Raw genomic sequence first — 21137 nt, forward strand, 5'->3', positions numbered from 1 at the left:
GAGGTGGGGCATGAGGCACACCAACTGCCCTTCCAAACACTGCCAAACATCACCAACCAGGACTCACTGGCAGTTGGTGTGGCTCCCTTATTTGAATATTGGACTGCGCTGCAGCCCCACCTCTGGAGCCACCACTGGTAATTACTAATATTATTACCCCATGGCGCCCACTTTCTCCCAATCTCACTCTTCCTCTATCCATAAGCAAAAAATGTGCAAATGTTCCACTCTTTTCTCCACACATGCCTTGATACATAAACTTCTTAGTTCATCATAATAAACAATTTCAGTTTGTTAGCTGACTATAAATTGGGGAATATTTCCAGTTCCAAGTTTTATAATACTCTCAATTCTCTGAGACAGAGATATCTTTACCTCTCAGTCAATACGATATTTATAAGTTTATGATCATAATAAAATGTGAGAAATCAAGCATTGCATACGAGCATCTGTTTTAAAACAAAATAAGCTGCACAAGTTAATTGCTGTCTTACATACAGCTATGAAGCCTGACACTACAGACTCCTAGCTTGCAGCTCTGTCACAGTGGTGGGGAGGCGTTAAAGGCAATAAAACAGGAGGAGAATAATCTACTAAGCACAGAGATCAGCTCCTCCTGGCAGGGGAAGGTTTGTACCACAATGACAACAGTGAGTGTGTCTGCAGCACTGAAGCCGACCAAGTCAATGAAGAGATACAAAAGTGTCCGGAGGAATACTGGAATCTACAGAGTCCCACCACAAAGGTAAGCAATATATTTATTTATTTCCAGTAAGCTCTTATTACAAATATACTGAGAATGCACATGTTGCTGTATATCTGCTTTTACATAAGTTATAGAAATATCAAAGTAACTCATATAATATAAAATACACATTGTTTAATGTGTTTGGAAACATTATAATTGGTGCAATTTTCACAATTTCCTAGTCTTTCCATGATTCATATAAATCAAGTTTAGGGGTTTTTTTTACTAATGGATTCAGCACCTTGGAGAGCAAGTTATCTATAGGATTCACAGTGCACCAATGTTATCGTTTTCTAAAATGTTATCTGGAGTTTATGGCTTTCTATTTATTACAATACTATATTTGGTTAAATATTTGAGTAATTTGCTTATTCTGCTGATACTATTTTATTTATCTGCCTGACTTCTGATTCCATTGTACGTCGTTTGAAAAGTTTATCAAAATAAACATAATTTTGAAAATAAATAAATAGCACGGTGATGTATTTATCATAAATGTCTATTTTTGACTTAATTTATGACACTTGGAAGGAGTGGCTACATAAGTTATAATATAGAGATTTACCTTACATATGTCATAAAGTATGAAATACAAAGGAAAATTTAAGGGAAAATATGAACATTTAAGAAAAAATCTTCTGGTGATTAGTAAAAGCCTGTACTGTACATGAACAAACAATATTAAACATAGAAATATATCTCATAACTCTAACTAAATCTAATAAATTGTAAGTTTTGTACATAAGAATAACTCAACCATTCAATATTTTTAAGCAGAATGGTGTAATTTATGTTTTGTTTATTTGTGGTCGCAGTAATTCAGATGATGATGAAAATGCTGAAGGAAAAGAGGAGAATAATGACCCAGAAACTATGTTTCAGAATATACAAATACAGAAGGAAATCATTGCAAATATTCGATGTAGACCATGGCCTATGAGACAGAAACTACGGTCTCTCAAGTAAGTCCAAGTTACTAAAATTTTAGTAGATCATTGACTCTAGAGTGTTAATCTGCCCCTCTGTATGTTTGTGGAGTGTGTAAAGTCATGAATCTAATCACTTGATAGTACATCATTATTTCTCATCTCAGAAACAGACACATTATTTTCTTTTTTACCACTACAAGGAAAACACCAGGTCATATAAAAACAATACAGTTTAAAGTCTTGATTTGGAACATTTAATTAGTGGGAAACATCAATGCACTGTGACTCTATTCAACAGACAAGCTAAAGAGATTGTGTTGAAGTATGAAGGACGACTAACCAGAACTCGAGGTTATCAAGCAGCTGGAGCAGAGGTGAGACACAATTAATAATAATAAAAATAATAATAATTTCATAAATAATGCAGATTATTTCTGCATTGTTTGCCAATTAATCTAAGCTTGTTACACAAATGTCCCTAATTTGTGGTTTTGACCAAAAATTATAGTCTTGTTTCCTGAAAATGGAGTGTCATTTAATTTAGGGATACTCCTGATACATTACCTGAACTACATGATTAATGCTCTAGGCAAAATTTATCTACATCAGGTTCACCCCACCTGTTATAGAAGTGAAATTGGCTGGCAAATGTTTAAATGAAGTGATAGTGCAATATTGCTGAGTGCTTCAATCTATTTTAAAGGATTGACCCATTAAGTAATTGTTAATTATCTTTGCAGAGTGATGGAAAGAAGTATAATTTTTTCATAGCTCTCAATTATGAGCTCATACAGTAAATCTAGATATTTTTCCTCAAAAGTCCTGTTTTTATTGTTGTGAAAGTTTAAGTCATGCATGCTGGTTCACCTGCCGTTGGTGTACTTCACTGTGCTTTGTGCACTGGAAGGGAAACACAACATCAGAGCCTATAAACTGTACAGGTATTAATTGCTATTTTGATAAACTGTAAATAGATCACAGATGCAACAGGTTGTATCCACCATCTGCATGGGTTTTGAAATGTGCTGATTCTACAATCTCCTTTTGTTGAGCACAGCATTGGGATACACCATGAGCAGATGTACTTCCACTTCTGAGAATGTAACCTTAAAGGCTTAGTGCACCTCCACACTTTAATAATGGTGTATTTAAGGGAAGAGAAAGTGCAGCATGCTGTTTTCTAAATACCACAGCACAGCTCCAGCACACTTGAAAGGATGTCCCAGCGCTTTCTTAAACTTAATATGTCCAAGACATCCTCCCGCATAAGCTCACTTCCCACAACTTCATTATCTATTGATTGCACAACCATCTCCTCTAGCCCACAAGTGAGCTTTCTTCAAGTTATCCTTGACTCCTCCCTCACCTTCAAACCTCACATTCAGTACCTTTCGCAGTCCTGCTGTTTCCATCTCAAAAATATTTCCAGGATCAGACCCTTTCTCCACTAAGACCCTCTGCCCTCCACTACTAAGACCCTCATCTACTCAGTGGTCATCTCCAAATTGAATTACTGTAACCTCCTCCTATCTGGCCTCCCTGACTCCTGCCTCTCTCCACTCCAATCTGTCCTCAATTCTGCTGTCCACCTCATCTTCCTCTCCAAACATACTACATCATTCTCCCCACCTCCTACAAGCCTGCACTGACTCCCCTTCCCTTTCAAAATGCAATTCAAGCTTCTCACACTCACCTACAAAGGTCTCACCCATTCTTCTTTCTGTAACATCTTTGACCTTATCTCCCTTTTCCCACCTGTCCACTCGCTTTGCTTCACTAATGAATGCCACTTCTCATGCCAATTGATTACTTCCTCCCAGGACCGCCTCCCAAGAATTTCCATGTGCTGCTCCCTACCTCTGGAATTTTCTATTGCTTCCTGTCAGACTCTTCACGTCTCTGCAAAACTTCAAATGGGCTCTCAAGACCCATTTCTTCATCAAAGCCTTCCATCACTCATACTAACTCTCTGACCCATGCTCCCTATCTACCCCATCTGTGTCACCCCTGTCTGTTTACCCCTTCCCTTTAGAATATAAGCTCTCATGAGCTGGGCCCTCCATGGGCTTTTCCTTCCCATACTATTACTTTCAGCACCCAACCCTTGACTTCTGGCACCGTACTTCTTATTTGATGGTTATGACCGCTGTTGCATTAATGTTTATATACTTGTCCTGCATTGTCTTGTACTGTAAGTCACTATTCTCTTGTTCTACTCATTTGTTTATATACTTTGGAAGGCACTGCAGAACCCTTGTGGTGCCATATAAATAATAATAACAATTTGTGTTTGGACCATAAGTTTAATAATAAATGAGTTCAAATGCAATTAATTTTCACGTTACAACCAAATTTAAACCACATAATTATTATTGAAAACATTTATTAAGGCATCACAAGTTCCACAGCACCAAATAGGCAAGGAAATAATTACACAGAATAATATAAATCAAACAAAAGAAATATGAATGTGCAAGTCACGTGAAAACAGGTACCTGTCAGGACAGGACACGTGTAGATTCTCATAGAAAGTATAATCATACAATCCAGAGAAAGTACAAGTCATACAAATCATGTAATGCTCAAACAGTTAGAGACAGCGCAGGGATGGTTGTATGTGGGGGAGAGATATAAGACATAAGATTCAGAGGGCCCTGCTTGTGATACTTTACAGTCTTAAGGGAGGGAGCAGAAGGAGACAGGAGGAGTAGGTGGGACATTGGCAGATGATCAGAGTGGTTTAAGATGAATCAGGATGTGTAGTGGATGGGTTATGAGGGAACACTTAAAGGAGTGAAGGTTAGGGTAGAGCCTGGTCAAACAGGGTAGGGAGTTGAGAGCAGCACAGAAGAAGTCTTAGCTGTGGGAGTGTAAGGTGCTTTCCAAGGTGGAGGAGAAAAAGGATAAGAATGGATTTATATCAAGATTGGGTGATATATGTATGGTTGAAGGACCTGGTGTAAGCTTTAAATGTGAGGACCTTGAATTGGGTTCTGGATGATATGTGAATCGAGTGGATGGATTTATCAAGTGGTGTACTGGATGTGGATCAGCAAGAGAGAGAGATCAATCTTTCTGAAGTATTTATGATGGATTATTGGGAGGAAACTTTAGTGGGGCTGGCCAGCTAGTAGGAGGTTACCATAATCTAGGGGAAAGAGGATGACATGAATGGGAGTATTTTGTCAATTTTCCCAAGGAGTAGGCAGCAGGATATGGTGAAGGACTGTATGTGTTTGTGAAGCTGAGAGTGGAATTTGGGGTGAGACCAAAGCAAGGGGCTTGGATAAATAGTAGGTCGAATATGTAGTCAACTTTGATGGAGATTATGAGAAGGGATGGGAGGGAGGATGATGAATTTAATTTTGACTATTTTAAGTTTGATGTAGTGCTGGACAGTGAGGTGGAAATGGCAGAGAGGCAGTTGGAAAAGCGGGATAAAAAAAAGCAGGTGAGAGGACAGGTTAGAAGAAAGAAGGTTAGAAGGTTTGTGTCTTCAGCATAGAGGTGGCATTAAAGATGAGAGGAGCATATGCGTTCACCTAGAGAAGAGGAGCAAAATGAGAAGAACAGGGGTCTTAGGACAGATCCTTGTGGAGCCCAAAAAGAAGGGAGTAGAGGGAAGGATGTGGTAGAAGTGGAGCTACTGAAGAAGTGTTCAGGAATGTAGTAAGAGAACCAGGAGAGGACAGTGTCATGGAGGCCTAAGAAATTAAGAGTTTGAAGGAGATCGACTATGTCAAAAGTGGCAATGAGGCTAAGGAGGATGAGAATGGAGAAGAGTCCATTAGATTTAGCTGCAAGGAGTCTGTTGGTCATTTTACTAAAAGCAGTTTCAGGACAGTGAAGAAGGCAAAAGTCTGATTGTAGAGCATCAAGGAGTGAGCAGAGAGAAAGATGTTTAGGTGATTGTGCAAATGATGTTTGAGTAGTTTAAAGGTAAATGGGAATAGAAATATGGGGAAACAGCTGGAGAGAGCAGTTGGGACAATAAAGAGTTCCTTGAATATTGTGGTGATGGCAACATGTTTGAAGTGGGCGAGGAAGTTGCTAGAGGAGTGTCAGAGGTTGAAGAGTTGAAAAAAGTGCAAACAGGTTTTGAAAGAGTTGTTGAGTGGACTGGATCAGGGAAACAATTACTTTTACTATTACTTTTTGGCACAATATACAGCACCCAAGTAAAGAAAACATGTTTTGAATATATTAGCTGGAAAGTATCTTATATAAGGACACTTGGTGAAGAGTCTCAGTAAACAAGTCATTTTCATTTTCAAATTTTAATATGTATCTTTGTTGCATTAACCTGTATAAATACATCACATCCCTAGAACATTCCTATTGTATTCCCTCAACCTGCCCTGCATGATTCCCTCAATGGTGACAGCACTTCCCAAACCAGCACCTTAAAACTCTATTTCACACAGCTACATAGAATTAGCATACCATATATTAAAATGGCAAATATATCTGATCTGAGGGTTGCTGCTGTCTTGCAAGGTTTTCCTCAAAAACAAAATCAACCGTTCAGATCATTCTGGCTTGCTGTAAAGTAGCAAGATGCAAATACAAGGACGCTTTGTAAATCTAGCCTTGTGCACTTAACCAATTATCTCCAATATAGCAAACCTTAAAAACATAAACATTTCTGAAAATATTCATTACATACAGCTAAACCAATGGGACTATTTGCGGCATTGATTTGATTGCCTATGTCTAACTCAGAATTTATTGTGCAAATCATTTATGTCTTTCATGAGCTGGATTATTTGGATTGCTTTACACTTGAAGTTATATAGCTTGAACTTTACATTAAACAGCTTATAAAGCACTTTATCTGTGTGTAGCATGGCCTTCACCTCATCAGTGATACCACATTACAGAACAAAATGCTTTATCAGTGCAGGTCCAGGCTCTGTACAGTGCCATCAATGTGTAATTTATAAAGCGTTCATTGTGCCTACTGACTAGTATTTAGTACAAATAAGCAGCAGCTCTCAAACTAAATATCCCAGTCCAGATGATTCCAGAGCCGGTAACAGCCTCGGCTAATTCTTTGTTTAATTAAAATGCTTCAGTCACGCAATAAAATTTGAAATGGCTCTGTAAAAATTAATTAACTCTCCTATGTTGATTTATAGAGCAGTTATTTACTGAAATGCAAAGTCTGCATTATCGGTGGAAAATGCAGCAAATAATGTGATTGTTAAATATTTTTGGAGTTTTTGTTTGTGCAGATATTTAAGATATTAACCCACCATATTACATATGACCAAGACTTTGGTATCTATCTATCTATCTATCTATCTATCTATCTATCTATCTATCTATCTATATATATATATGATACAGATAATACAAACAGGGATAGCACTCAGAGTCTCCAATAAATTAACAATCCAATGCACAAGTAGTAGCCAGCGTTTCAGAGCTCTTAGCTCTTTTATCAAGACTCAGTCTTGATAAAAGAGCTAAGAGCTCTGAAAGGTTGGCTACTACCTGTGCATTGGATTGTTAATTTATTGGAGACTCTGAGTGCTATCCCTGTTGTTTGTATTATCTGTACATCTATCATTGTCACCGGGGCCTGCAGCATTTTGTCTGGAGTGCCGGTCCTTCACCTGTATATATATATATATATATATATATATATATATATATATATACTGTATATATAGATACATATATATATTATAAGGGCAGATAAATGAGGATTTGGGAGTAATAAAATTCCAACTGTCATTTTTTTTCTGACACTCTTAGGATCACTTTTGTGCTGTAATCTATGGGGGATTTTTGGGAAGGCATAAGTCAGGGTAGGGGGCAACTTGGGGTTTGTTTTATTAGGTAGCTCTTGTTCCAATGTAGGGCATTTTGGGGTACAGGTAATTGAGAAAGTTACAGTTTTTAAACTATTACCTCACAAATGCCCCATATAGAGATAAGGAGTTCAACTTGTTGTGCAGCCTCAGTTGGAGCCTTTCAGCAGGGGGTTGTACTGTGGTGGCTTCACCTGGGTGCACCAAGATGGTTACCTTTTGTGGGACTTAATGGAGGGGTGACCCGGCAATGGCAGTGGGCGGAAGCGGTGGCGGGGACACGGCGGCAGTGCAGAGGTTACTTACTGAGGACCAAGCAGCGGTGGAGCGGGTGTCAGCGGGAGCAGTGGAGCGGGCGGTGGTGGCGGTATCATTGCAAGCTACAGCGGTGGTGGGAGCTGCAGCGGCGACGGTGGTGTGAGCTGTGGGACACATCGGCGGCGGGCCCGGCATCTGTGCAGGTGTTGGCGGCGAGCCTGGATACAAGAAGATACAGTCCCTGCCATCCATTTTGCCAAATTCGACAGCGTAGCCCATTTAAAAAATGACGCCTCCACTTGGTGTAGAGGATACCTGAAGCCCAATGGCAGCTGTGCAAAAGAGCTAATTGGCTGCCACCCCCTAGGTCAGGGGTGGGGAACCTTTTTTCCAACTAGGCCTTATATGACCCCCGGGCCTGAGGTTCCCCATCCCTGCCCTAGGTGAAGATGCCAAAGCCCTGGTGAGTTGGGGCCCACCAGGTGAAGACGACCAAGTCCTGTTGTGGCGGTGGCCACAAAAGAGAGCTTAAAAGCCGCCGCCCCCCAGGCGAAGATGTTGAAGCCCTGCCGGGTTGGTGCCTGCCAGGCAAAGACGCCAAAGCCCTGGTGGTGTTGGTGCCCGCCAGGCGAAGGTGCTGAAGCCTTGGTGGGTTGGTGTCCATCAGCAAAGACGCCAAAGTCCTGGGGTGGTGGCGGCCACATAAAAGACCTTAAAGGTCGCTGCCCTCCAGGTGAAAGTGCAGACTAAATAAATTATTTAAAAAAAATCAGTGTAGTCTGTTTATTTTAATATTTATTTTACATGTGCCCTAAATGCCCCACTTGCTGGTACTTGTGGTTCTCCAAGCACCAGCATGCGGGGAGGCTTGCTGGGACCTATAGTTTACCTGCAAAAGACAATATTTTTTCAAATGCACCACATTACACAATCAACCTGGCACCCACCGCCCAGTGGTGCCGAGGATAGCCCTGGGCTATCAGCCTAGGCCTTAAGTGACCTGGAGAGGGGGACACCTTTATTGGGGGTCCCCAGATCCCCAGCCTGGTTGCACTGAATACTGGGGACCCCTATGTCATTTGTCCCCTGTATTTTGGCAACCAGAACTGGTTCTGAATAGTCCATTGCTGGTTGTATTAAATACAGAGGACCCCAATGTTAATTGTCCCCTGTATTTTCACAACCAGGTCCTGATGTGAAAAGCCCGGGGCTGGTTGTTCTTTAGGGGGAGGAGCCACTTTACACAATCAATCTGGCACCTACCGCCCAGGGGTGCCGGGGATAGCCCCGGGCTATCAGTCTAGGCCTGGGGTGCCCTGGAGAGGGGGACCCCTGTTTTGGGGGGGTCCTCTGCTCCCCAGGGATCCATGGCCTGGACTGACTAGCGGTCAGGGTTAATGCTTCGGCCGGGGGACCCTGTGAAAGGGTTCCCCTGGCTGTGGCATTATCCACCCACTAGAAAGAGCTTGTTGCTGGTTATGGAAAATACAGGGGACCCCTATGCTTTTTGTCCCCTGCATTTCCAAAACCAGGACCAGTTTGGCTGAGCCCAGTGCTGGTTGTGTTAAATACAGGGGACCCCTATGTCTTTTGTTCCCTGTAGTTTGACAACCAGGACTGGCTCTAAAAAGCCAGATGCTGGTTGTGCTAAATGCAGGTGACCGCTAAGCTTTTTGTCCCCTGTATTTTCAAAACCAGTACTGGCAGTGAATAGCCCGTGGCTGGTTGTGCTTTGGGTGGGTGGCCATGTCCTTTTTTTTATTATTTTACACATATTAAATTTTTAACATAGATGCATAGATGGTTCTCACTGATACATTCATGCATGTGTGTCTTATTGATTTTATTTTCTCAAATGCATGCCCAGCACCAGTAAGCCCCTCTGTCACCTGCTGATGCCCCTGTGCACTGTCCCACTGCTGCCAATGCTCCAAATTCCTGCTGCTGCCACTGCTCCGCACTCCTGCAGCCCACCCCCTGCTCTAATGTACCATTTTGTTGCCCTTCTTCCCTGCAGGTGGCCCGGTTTTCTCCTCCAAACCCTGATAGTTAATACAGAGCAATGAAATTCCATAGACAAAAAACTTTACAGTTTCACATGTCTCGTTAAGGCGTCTTAGACATGATCTGAAATTTCTCAAAACCTATTGATTTTCTGCCACTCAAACTTAAAAAAGCAATGAAATTCTGATCATTAAGGCTGACGCCTTAATGGACGTGTTCCTTGCACAATACAGATATGGTATGCCATCACACCCTGGGGTTAACTGCAGATTCAGCACTCTCACAGGGTGAGATTGCTGTCACTCACAAAATGGTGGAGCTGCTAATTCACAGAATTGTGTGCTCATTGCAATACACACATGTAGTCTATGTATTTCTTGGACGTTTCAAATATAACAGGATCCTGATATTTCCAATAACTATTTTAGTATATAATTTTCATAATTATTGTTTCAATCCTTAGAAACTTCCAAAGCTTTTTTGATAAGTAGCTTATAAACTCTTAGTCATTCATCCGCACCATGCAGCTATGTTAACAGATCATTCTCCAAAATAACTGTACTCCATTTAAGTCTTATAAATAAGGTCACATTCATCAGATGTTAGTTATGGAAAGAAGTTTAGTCAATAAGCGGAATCTTCTGACAGCTAATAACGCCATATGAATAGTGACAGGTCCTGCGGTTCAGATTCTTAGCTGAAAAATTCCATATAAATACAATATATAAAATTGCTCTCAATTTAAACACATATTGGCACTATGATTAATAACCCTAACCCTCGCCATAACCCCGCTACTTACCTCTGAGATGCCGGCGCCGGGATTCTGACAGGTGTCTGGATTCCGGCACCGGTATTCTAAGCACTGGAAACCCCTTTGCCAGGATATTGACCGTATCCCGATTAATACCCTTATTTAACAGAGATACCAAGCATTAAAAAAAAAAAATAAAGTTTTTGATTAAAGCTCCTATTCTTTCTACAGCTTTGGAGAAAATTTATTCGACTGTCTTACAACTTTGTTGTCCTTTTTATTCCATGGGAAATGAGAATAAAGAAGATAGAGAGTAAGTATATATAATTGTGATAACAGCCAACACTTTTTACATTTTTGATCAATTAATTGATAATTGCTTGTTTAATGTGTACTTATCCCCAGCGCCAGCCTCACAAACCAAACTTTATGTACCAGCTAATTCTTTCCAGGGAAATTTTAGTACCACAAACGTAAGCGTGATAGGGGTATTTAAGGAGACAGCTGTAAAACAACAAAGAAACGTTCAAACCAATAGATCATTTTGCTGAACTGACTTATTATTAATGCATAGATATTATTCCCATAAATCAACCAGTAGGTGAAAGTACATACAGCTTATTCCTAGCCAAGACACACACAAGTCAGAAGGCCCAGTACGATAGCTCATAATTTTAGGAAACTAAAATTAAATTGGCGCAAACTAAGGTCTCTAAAACTTTATCTTTGTACTTTTAGGTCACTTTGGGTCTGGTGTTGCCTCATACTTTATCTTTTTACGATGGTTATTTGGAATTAATATTGTCCTCACAATTTTGACTGGAGCCTTTGTGGTGTTACCAGAGGTATGAGCTGTTACTGTAAGGCTTGCACACAAACATTAATCATTAACGTAGAATTCAGCCCAATCTATATCAATAGTTTGCTTATGCACAACTGAAGAAAATCTATTCCCAGTTTTCTTGAACCCTTCTGCTAATTATTTAAATAGAGGATATTACTGGGAATCGCTTGGGGAAAACCTTGGATAGCCATGTGCATTATATTCTACAGAAATGTCAACATCGGTTTGCTGCTGCCCAGACACAAGTTAGCTGATGATATACAACCATGTTGCTGATACAAACCTCAAGCTGATTTATTATATTCCTTCTTGGCCATTACTTTATAACCACCATAAAAGACATAAGACATATATCATTACCACCAACTATGACACCCCATGAGCTACGACAGATGCAAGCCCCATTCTAGTCTTAGCTATTCTATGGCCAGATAATTTTTGCTGTATTGTGTCCTTGTAGTGATGGTCCTTGTCACTGTTTGTGATTTGTAGACATAATATTTTTCTGCTTTCAGGCAGATGTTTTTTGTCAGTTTGACACTGGTGTAACAGATAATGCAAGGGTTCTCAGCGTCAGTTTCTAGGAACAAGTAAAAACATGTCTAGGTGCAAATACAGACACATGGGGCCAAATGTAATAGGTAGTCTGTTTTGGTAAATTGCGAGTTTGGTGCTAAACTCGCAATTTTTCACAACTCTCCAATGTAATAGGGTGTCTGTTCACTAAAACTCGCATTTTACAGAGTTACTAAAACTCTCCATTCTCAAACTCGCATCCAGATGTTTTCACATTGAAAACAATCAACTCGCCCAATGTAATAGGGTGTCTGTTTCAGACTCGCAAAAAAAAGATTACCAAAAGTCCCCAAATAACAGACCTGCTTCAGGCTAGCGAGTACATCCTGAGCAGGTCAGATTAACACAGAAACATGCACATATCCATGAGATATGTACATGTTTCTGTGTGTACTTATGTTAAATGTTTTAAAATAAAAAAAAAATGACGTGCAACCCCTCCCCAAAAGCATAATCAGCCCCGGGCTTTATAAAGCCTGTTCTGGTTCAAAAAATACAGGGGCCAATATGCGTAGGGGGCCCCTGTATATAAAGAACCAGCACAGGGCTTTGTTGAGCTGGTCCTGGTTCTGGAAAATCAGGGGACAAAACGAGTAGGGGTCCCCTGAAAATTCCAGAACCAGCACCAAACTCTTTCTAGCAGGGGGATAATGCCACAGCCAGGGAAAACCTTTCACCGGTTTCCCAGGCCAAAGCATTATCCCTGACTGCTAGTCAGTCCAGGCCGGGGATCCCTGGGGAGTTGGATACCCCCCCAATAAAGGGGTACCCCTCTCCAGGGCACCCCAGGCCTAGACTGATAGCCCGGGGCTATCCCCGGCACCCTAGGGCGGTGGGTGCCGGGTTGATAGTGTAAAGTGTAAAATTAAATGTTCCATATTGTCTTTATTTTAGAACCACAAGTACTAGCAAGCCTCCCCTGCATGCTGGTATTTGGAGAACCACAAATACCAGCATGCGGGGCATTACGGGCCCGCTGGCACTTGTAGTTCCACAACTAAAGAAAAACGTAAATAAACAAACCTACACCGTGAAAGTATAATTTTAATTAAACATACATGCACACTCACACTCACACATACTCACCTAGTATCTGACGTAATCCATAGGGGTGTACCTGAAAAAAAAAATCCATACTCACCTCTCCTATGCGTCGATCACGTCATAATATTTATCTGTGTGTATTACCTTTACTTTCAGCTTCTGTAGGTTTATGTTTTTCTATTACAGAATTACTATTAAATCCTTATTACTAGGATTATTATTGGTATTTCAGATAGTACATATAGTTTGACACATAATTTTTATGACAGTTTCCTTGATAAATTGAGTTTTTGGTGCCTAGGACAGACGGAGATAAAGTGAATTGTTCAAGGTCAGAAAGACCTGACAGTGAGATTTGAATCAGGGTTTCCAGCAAGTCATTGTTATTGTGATATAGTCAGTGACATTTACTTACAGATATATTACCTCATGTCTCAAAGACTAAACTATTTCACTTGTTTGTCACCAGATTCTAGCTGGAGCTCCATTTGGAAGCACTGTCAACAAGAAAATCCCTGATAAGGAATTTCCATCAGCACAGGACCTGAACACCATCTGGTCACTGGGGGCAAGCTTCTTACATTCTCATCTCTATATATTACAGTCAATATCATTATCACTGCACCAAACATATAACCCATACTGTATAAACTCAATGGCCGGTTTATTAGAGAAACCTACCTTAACTAAATACTGTATATGCAGATGATTCTATAAGTCAGATAGGTACTGTAGATACCATTTGAATGTGTGTGTATGCCTGCGTGTGTGTATTCATTTCTGTGGGCTTCTGTGAAACAGAGAACAGGCAGGTAAAACATATTTGAATACAGCATGGTTGTGGGTTCCAGACATGATTCAACATAATTGCATGTGGAACACTAACACTGTTGTCATATTTATTGAGAGACTACTGGTGCAGGGCCAGATTAAGGTTTGTGGGGGACTCGGGGCCCCCACAAACATTTGTGGGGGGCCCTACCAATAAAATTACATTATGCCACACAGTGCCCCATCATATACATTATGCCACAGTGCTCCCAGTGTAAACATTATGCCACTGAGCCCCTAGTATGAAAAACAACCCACTGCAGTATGCCACACATTGCACCCCAGTATGCCACAGAGCCCCCATATTAATATCATGCCTCAGTGTTCCCCAAGTATGCCACATAGTGCTCCCCAGTACTCCACACATAGTCCAACATATTAATATTATGTTCCAGTGCCCCCCCAGTATGCCACACAGAGTCCTCCATATTAATATTATGTCTCTATGCCCCCATATTTATGTACCAGTACGCCATATAGTGCCCCCTGTATGCCACACAGAGCCCCCAAATTAATATTATGTACCAGTACCCCCAATAAGCCACATAGTGCCCTCCAGTATGCCACAGAGCCCCATATCAATATTAAACCCCAGTACCCTCCCAGTATACCACATAGTGCCCCCAGTATGCCACACACAGAGACCTCATATTATTTGTATGTCCTAGTGCCCCCCCAATATGCAGCACAGAGCCCCCATATTAATATAGTGTCCCAGTGCCCCCCCAGTATATCACACAGAGCCCTCATATTAATATTAAGTACCATTGCCCCCCATTATGTCACACAGTGCCCCTCAGTATGCCACACAGTCTTCCCATAATAATATTATGTCCCAGAGGTTCATTCTTCCTGTATACAGCCAGGCACTGACTACTTACCTTTTATGGTAGTCTCCTGCTGATTTCCTATTAGGCAGCAGTGCCACGGCAGCCCTGTCCCTGTTCTCTGTAATTGGTGGGTCAGACCTACCGTGTGTGGGGGCCTCTTGTGTGTAGGGACCCCGGGGTGACTGCCAGGTCGCCCAGCTGTTAATTCAGCCCTGGACTGGTATATGGTGAAAACTGCATGAGGTCCATCCTGCTGGATGTAAAAAATTAAAACTCTGTCTGTGTAATGAATTTGTGCGTGTTTTCATGGGACACATGGGGTTTGGATCTGAGTTGGGAGTACAGCAAAAAAGAGCAAGAAAGTGTGTACAGTACATGGATAAAACATGTTGCGGAATGGGGTGAAATGCATTTATGTTTAGTGGCCAGCTTTATTTTTATGTAGCAATTTAAATTTGAGTTTGGACACGCCAGTCTAAAATCTAAATCTCTCTACACCTATTGAATCTGCAAATAAAGTGGCCATTCAGCGTACACAGTATATGTATAGCAATATCGTTCTAATATGAAATTATCCCAGGCGCACAGGCAATTATCACTGAATATATACTTTTGAAAATATGACGTAAACATGTACGGTCACTTAAAGAACAGTTATATTAGTTATTTAGAAAATACTGTATACATACTCTCCTCTGACAGGGATCTGTCTATTTTTACAGGGCTACCTCCAATATTCAGTGTTATTTTATGGTTACTATGGCCGAGAAAGAAAAATAGGACGAGCTGGGTACCGTCTGCCGCTGGCGTATTTTCTTGTGGGAATGGCTGTCTTTGCATACAGTTTCATCACACTTCTGAGAAAGTAATATGTTATCTTATCTGTTGAAGAACATTAGTGCAATAAACACAAAATAACACCTTACAGTACATACAGAGCATAGGACAATTATAATTCTATTTTTTTTATTGTTTTGTGACTAGTTATAGCTAGATATTGGAAGGATGCTGTCTAGGCTTAATTATATAATGAACTAGTAATTTGGACCCATCTTCCATCGATTCACCCTAGCCCCGCTCCCCGGCATGCTGTTATATTTATTTGTGCTGGCACTGCAGGATTCTCCTCTCTGCCCCATTCACTCCTGGTCGTGAACTTGTCCCGTCTATGTTACAGCAGTGCCGACTCCCACTGGTGGAGATGCGGCAGACCATCTAGGATTATTATATACATTCCCAATATATATATATATATATATATATATATATATATATACAAAGCTGCAAATACCGGCACTCCAACAGACTGCAAATAAGTCACAACACTGTCTTATCCAACATTTTGGAGTCTAATTATTCCGTCATCATGGAAATACGATGTAAGAGAACAAGAAGTCTAACTTACCTTTAAACAACACCAACATTAAAGACGTTCAAACAGAGGCCCTGATTCAGAGCCGGACGCTCTGACCAGAGCGCTCGCTCTGAATCAGGGCCGTCCTATTTAAATTTGGAGCGGCCTTTTGGACGCTCGCATAGCTGTGGGTTACCACCCACAGCTTATGCGAGCGTCCATGATGATGGCCGCGATGGTCAAGACCATCGCGACCATCGGGCTTGCAACGAGACCCTGCGGTAGGGTCTCGCTGCCGAAAGCCCAGGAGTGATTTTGGCTCTATCAGAGCCAAAATCACTCCCACTGACATCACTAGTGATGTCAGTGGGGCCGGACTCAGACGGTAGGCGTTCCCATGGGAACGCCTCCGTCTGGCAGCCACGCCCCCGGCACGCCCACCAAAGGGGGCGTGCTGTCACTCACCATCGACAGCACGCCCCCTTTGGTGCGAGACCCGGAGCGACAGCTTTGCTGTCGCTATCCGGGTCTCGTGCATGCGCACGACGGAGCTCCCTCCATCGTGCGTATGCGCATTTGGGTACCATTGACCCGCTTGCGAGCGCCCTGCGCTCGCGAGCGGGCCTGAATGAGACCCAGAGCTCGCCATGCTCAGTGCTGGTGTCCGTATCACAGAGGGTTTGGGCTTATTTGCATCATTATTTCTTGTGACATTTACTTTTTTGTATATTCAGGTTTTTGAGGGGTGCACCACGGCAAATTGTCTGTTTTGGTTTGGAGTACCTTTCCCCCTGGCAATCTATATATATAAATTCCATCTACAACTTGACAGGCCAACAGCAAACTTTTTTTTAAGTGTGATCACCCTCTTCCTGTGCAGTTACACCCATTTACCCACAAGTGAAATCTAGATGATTTACGTGGGTGGTAGTCAGAGTACCCAGCAGATTAGCAAAACTGCGCATCTACACCCTGGCTTCCCTCAGATGCAAACACACGTGTAAAAAATGTGGCCATTTTGTGTTTGACTCTAAGGGCAAAATTTACTAAGCAGCGGGTTCTAGACCCCGGCAGTTTGGTGGCGGTTTGACGGCGGTTTTGCTATCTGCATAACTAAAGCCAAAACCGCTTCAAAACCACTGCAAAACCACCATCAAAACACAGTTTAGAATAGAATAGAACAAGGCTAGGGGTAAAATTACTAGGCAGCAGTTTTGATGTCATTTAGAAACTGCCTCCAAAACGCCGGAGTTTAGACACGCCGTCAAACCGCCGGGGTTTAGTACTTTGCCAAGAATCAGGCCCTTTATGTTTATTTATGTTTGCGGAATCTTATTCGCTGCAACGGACTGTTGAGCATCCGATTGGGCACCTCCCAATGATGTCAGGTGATCTCTATGTAAGCTCACAGACTATTCTCTAGTGACTGAGTGATAGCTTGTCTTAGCATTGTGGTAAGTAAGCAAAACTCATCTCAGTCGTCCGGAGGCAAGTTAGAGTTTTGCTCCCCCCCCCCTCCCCCCAGAAAAAATCTGAATATATATATGGCACATATATATCTATCTATATATACACATACACTCAAACACACTAAAATAGAATATGTGAATATGTTTTTAGTGGGCCTATTTACTAAAGCAAATTTTCAGTATATCTACCAAAAACACGTGTTCGGGGGAATATCCGCATATTTACATCATCCCCTGAATGGAGTTACCTGCTGGCTAGTAAGGCTAGATCTGGGGTCATGACCTGTGAGCTTTCCACAGGGAAACACATCACTCCATAGAGAAAAATAGGATTCCCATTAGACTCTATAGCTCAGGTCTAGCCAGCAGCACAATAGGTTCACATGCAGGACAATCCATTACATTAATTCATGATGAGAAATGTTGCTATTCCAATATTGTAGGTTATTATCATTATTGGATTTGAATTAGGAGCTTACTTTTGACTTTGTACACATGTGTGCTATATTGTAACTGTACCGTATAATTGCTTTATGTATAATTGGAACGTTCAATCAAAGATAAATGTTTTTAAAAAATAATAAAATCCTCAGCTGCACAGATGGACTATGAACAATTGCAGTGGGGCATGTTCCTGTTTATGTGTGGAGTGGACCTATTAACATTTGTGAACATATAGATTCACTGCACACACAGGATCTGGTCTTCAGGACTGACCACTAATGTTTATATCACCAATGATTATTATTAACAGTTACTTATATAGTGCCAGCAAATTCTGTTGCACATTACAACTGGGAACAAAACAAGACTTGGCAATAACAAAGAGGTAAGAGGGCCCTACTCACAAGCTTCTAAACTAATAATGGCATTTTCTTTTGTTAGATAACCTGCAGTTAAATACAATTATTGCTAATAATTGCTAATGAGGTGCTTTTCTTACTACCATTAGATTATCTGATTGGTAACATTAGATAAATAAGTTGTATGCATTTATACTTCTGGCAATATAATATCACACATTTACATAATATTTTTGCAATAAGTTTTCATAAAACATGTATTAGTGCATTATATTAACATTATCAATATGTTTCTATACTGTATATTACCTTTCAACTGATATCTTATTAGAAATACACCTTACATGTACGAGGGTAATCCAGAAAATAAAGGCAATTTGGTTGTAAGAAAAAAAATTTAAAACAAATTTTTTGTTAATTATTTTGTTTTTGTAAACACAGAGTATCTTTGTCTATTTCTCCTCATAGTCACCTCCTTCATTTAAGCATTTATCACATCTGTCCCCGAGCTTTAGAATCCCCTTGTTGTACTCGGCTGCCTCCAGATCATTGAACCATTTGTTGACTGCAAGCTTCAACTCATCATCACTTCCAAAACGTTTAACGTCCGGGAGCCCTTAGAGTTTGGAGAAAAGGTGAAAGTCTATTGGAGCAAGGTCTGGACTATAGGGTGGAAGATCGAAAACCTCCCACCCAAAACTAGTATTGGGAGTCCCTGTCGAAATTCGTCATGCATGTTTGAACATTTCACACCACTTTCTCATATCACCATACACTTGCTGTAATTGAAGATAAATTTTGACAGGTTTCTGCACATTCAGGAATCAAAGAACACTCCTCACGTCACAGTAGGAGGGATTTTGTATCATAGAGTTCACTTTAATAACACACATCACCAAAAACAACCATAACAGCACGCCATTCACAGAGCACTTAGAACATAGGTTAGGAAGACAAACAGTCTTTACTTTCTGGATTACCCTCGTATTTTTGAAAATGTACCATTATTAACACACATGCCATGTCAGGGCTTCCAGTGCACGTGTGATTGATGGGAAGTATATGCTAACTGACAACTGACTGGTAATGCCTACCACTTCCAGACAGTGTTATCAGGGCAACTGAACATTTTTATTTTTTTATATATATAAATACCCAAAACTAAGGATTTTTACTGCACCAATAGGTCTTGAAAGACAGACCCCAGAGATTAATACCACTCTCCTTTGCTTGCTTGCACTACACAAGGTAGGAAGCAGTTGGAGGTGGACCTAAAAGAGGTGTAATCTAATGGAGGGTGTCTGGTGGAGTGGCACTTACAGCGCCAATATCCCTTGCTCCCATGCAGCCTTTAAAGTCATGTTATTAACCCAGGCCTTGTTTGCCATGAACAAGTGAGGTTAATCTGTCAATTTTAGAAGACCGATATTCTAGATTAGGCAAATTTATAATATTCAATCTATTCACAGCAGATGTGACGGTGAAACTGAAAACCTTGTATAAGCGGGACGATCTTATTTGTTCTTAACCCTATTTGTAAAATGTTATAACTTATGACTATAGTTTGCCTTTTATTTTTGAACTATTTCTGCTTTTCACATGTGATTGCATCCCAATTTTCTTAGAATGGCAAAGAACTCCAGGTTAAGCTTGGCAAGTACATCTGATGAAAACTACACGTTTTGCTGGAGAATCTTTTGCGCATGGGATTATCTCATTGGAAATACAGAAGCTGCTGAGAGCAAAATCGCTGCTATAGTAAACAGCATTAGAGTGAGTGATTTTTTATTCATTACTTGATTACATTACTGTTATCACAATTGTGTAACACTAGAACTCTCCCATTCATTTAGCTCTGCTATAGAGCTTTTATGTCTTGCAAACTGTGTTGTTCACATTTATATTCTATCTTGTTGCACGACAGCAGACATTGGGCCTGATTCACAGGTGAATGCAATGCAGATGTTGACGCAGTTGAGTGCGCGGTAATTTGTGCACATGTCTGAGTTACACTAAGCGTGCACCAAGTCTCATTGTCATTGTCACTCACAGTGAGGATTTATTGGCAAAGAGATTGTCAAACAGAGATTGTTTGTGGGCAGCAAATCATACGAAGTCGTGTTGCAAACCATTTTTGGGGTGTGTCATAGCCTGCGACTGCGATCCCATAGCTCTGGTGTCTCAGTTCCCGTGCCCATTAGGCATGATCGTAGGGTTACTCAGAAGGTCAGTAATCTACTGATCTGTGACCGAGCTGCATCAATGTACGCAGTCACTTGGATTTGCGTAGTCACTGGTGGGCATCTCGCACAGCCGCAGTGGCATTAGCGTACAACTCTGAATCAGTCCCACTGTTAAGAAACCTTGTCCACGGATTATTCTGGAAGTCACACATGTATATGCTGAATTAGATAGAATCTGACGCTTATCTTTATAGTCAGCAGTAAGAGAATATATGCAATCCAGATCTCTCTGCACATGGCCTTCCCTCAGCTCCCCCTCACACTGCTTGTAAAATAAATTACAGAATTATATTGTGTACCTAGGAAGTATCACAAAAATAATATTATGTCATAGTAAAAAGAACAGAGCATCATAACCTTAACTGGAAACAATCATATGAGAAAACTAGAGATGTGCGGGGCCGGATTTCTGAAATCCGAACACACCTGAATTTAGGGGTTCAGAGTAGAACCAGCTCAAGGTTTGGATTCACTTTTTTGACCCGGTTCGGATCTGTTGCCGGCTCGGAACGTAGATTTAAATATCGAACTCGGGTTTTGGATTCTGACATTTTAGCTGTTTTTTTCGATTTTTATCAATATGTAATTGATTTACATAGATTTTATCCAAATCCAAAACACTTGAGGGTGGTTT

General features: G+C 41.0%; 1 protein-coding gene across 1 annotated transcript in view; it reads left to right on the forward strand.

The window, feature by feature from the left end:
- Positions 1–641: 641 nt before the first annotated feature.
- TMC3 (transmembrane channel like 3) overlaps positions 642–21137 on the forward strand; it is a 56474-nt gene continuing 35978 nt past the window's right edge. Inside the window, exons 1-8 of the mRNA XM_088473035.1 lie at positions 642–745; positions 1564–1710; positions 1976–2051; positions 10741–10822; positions 11248–11354; positions 13443–13541; positions 15357–15499; positions 19886–20033. Of these exons, the coding sequence (XP_088329161.1) occupies positions 642–745; positions 1564–1710; positions 1976–2051; positions 10741–10822; positions 11248–11354; positions 13443–13541; positions 15357–15499; positions 19886–20033 (906 nt within the window). The remainder of the gene's footprint in view (positions 746–1563; positions 1711–1975; positions 2052–10740; positions 10823–11247; positions 11355–13442; positions 13542–15356; positions 15500–19885; positions 20034–21137) is intronic.

Source organism: Taudactylus pleione, unplaced genomic scaffold, assembly GCF_031769625.1.
Source record: "Taudactylus pleione unplaced genomic scaffold, aTauple2 ptg000129l, whole genome shotgun sequence".
Classification (NCBI taxonomy): domain Eukaryota; kingdom Metazoa; phylum Chordata; class Amphibia; order Anura; family Myobatrachidae; genus Taudactylus; species Taudactylus pleione.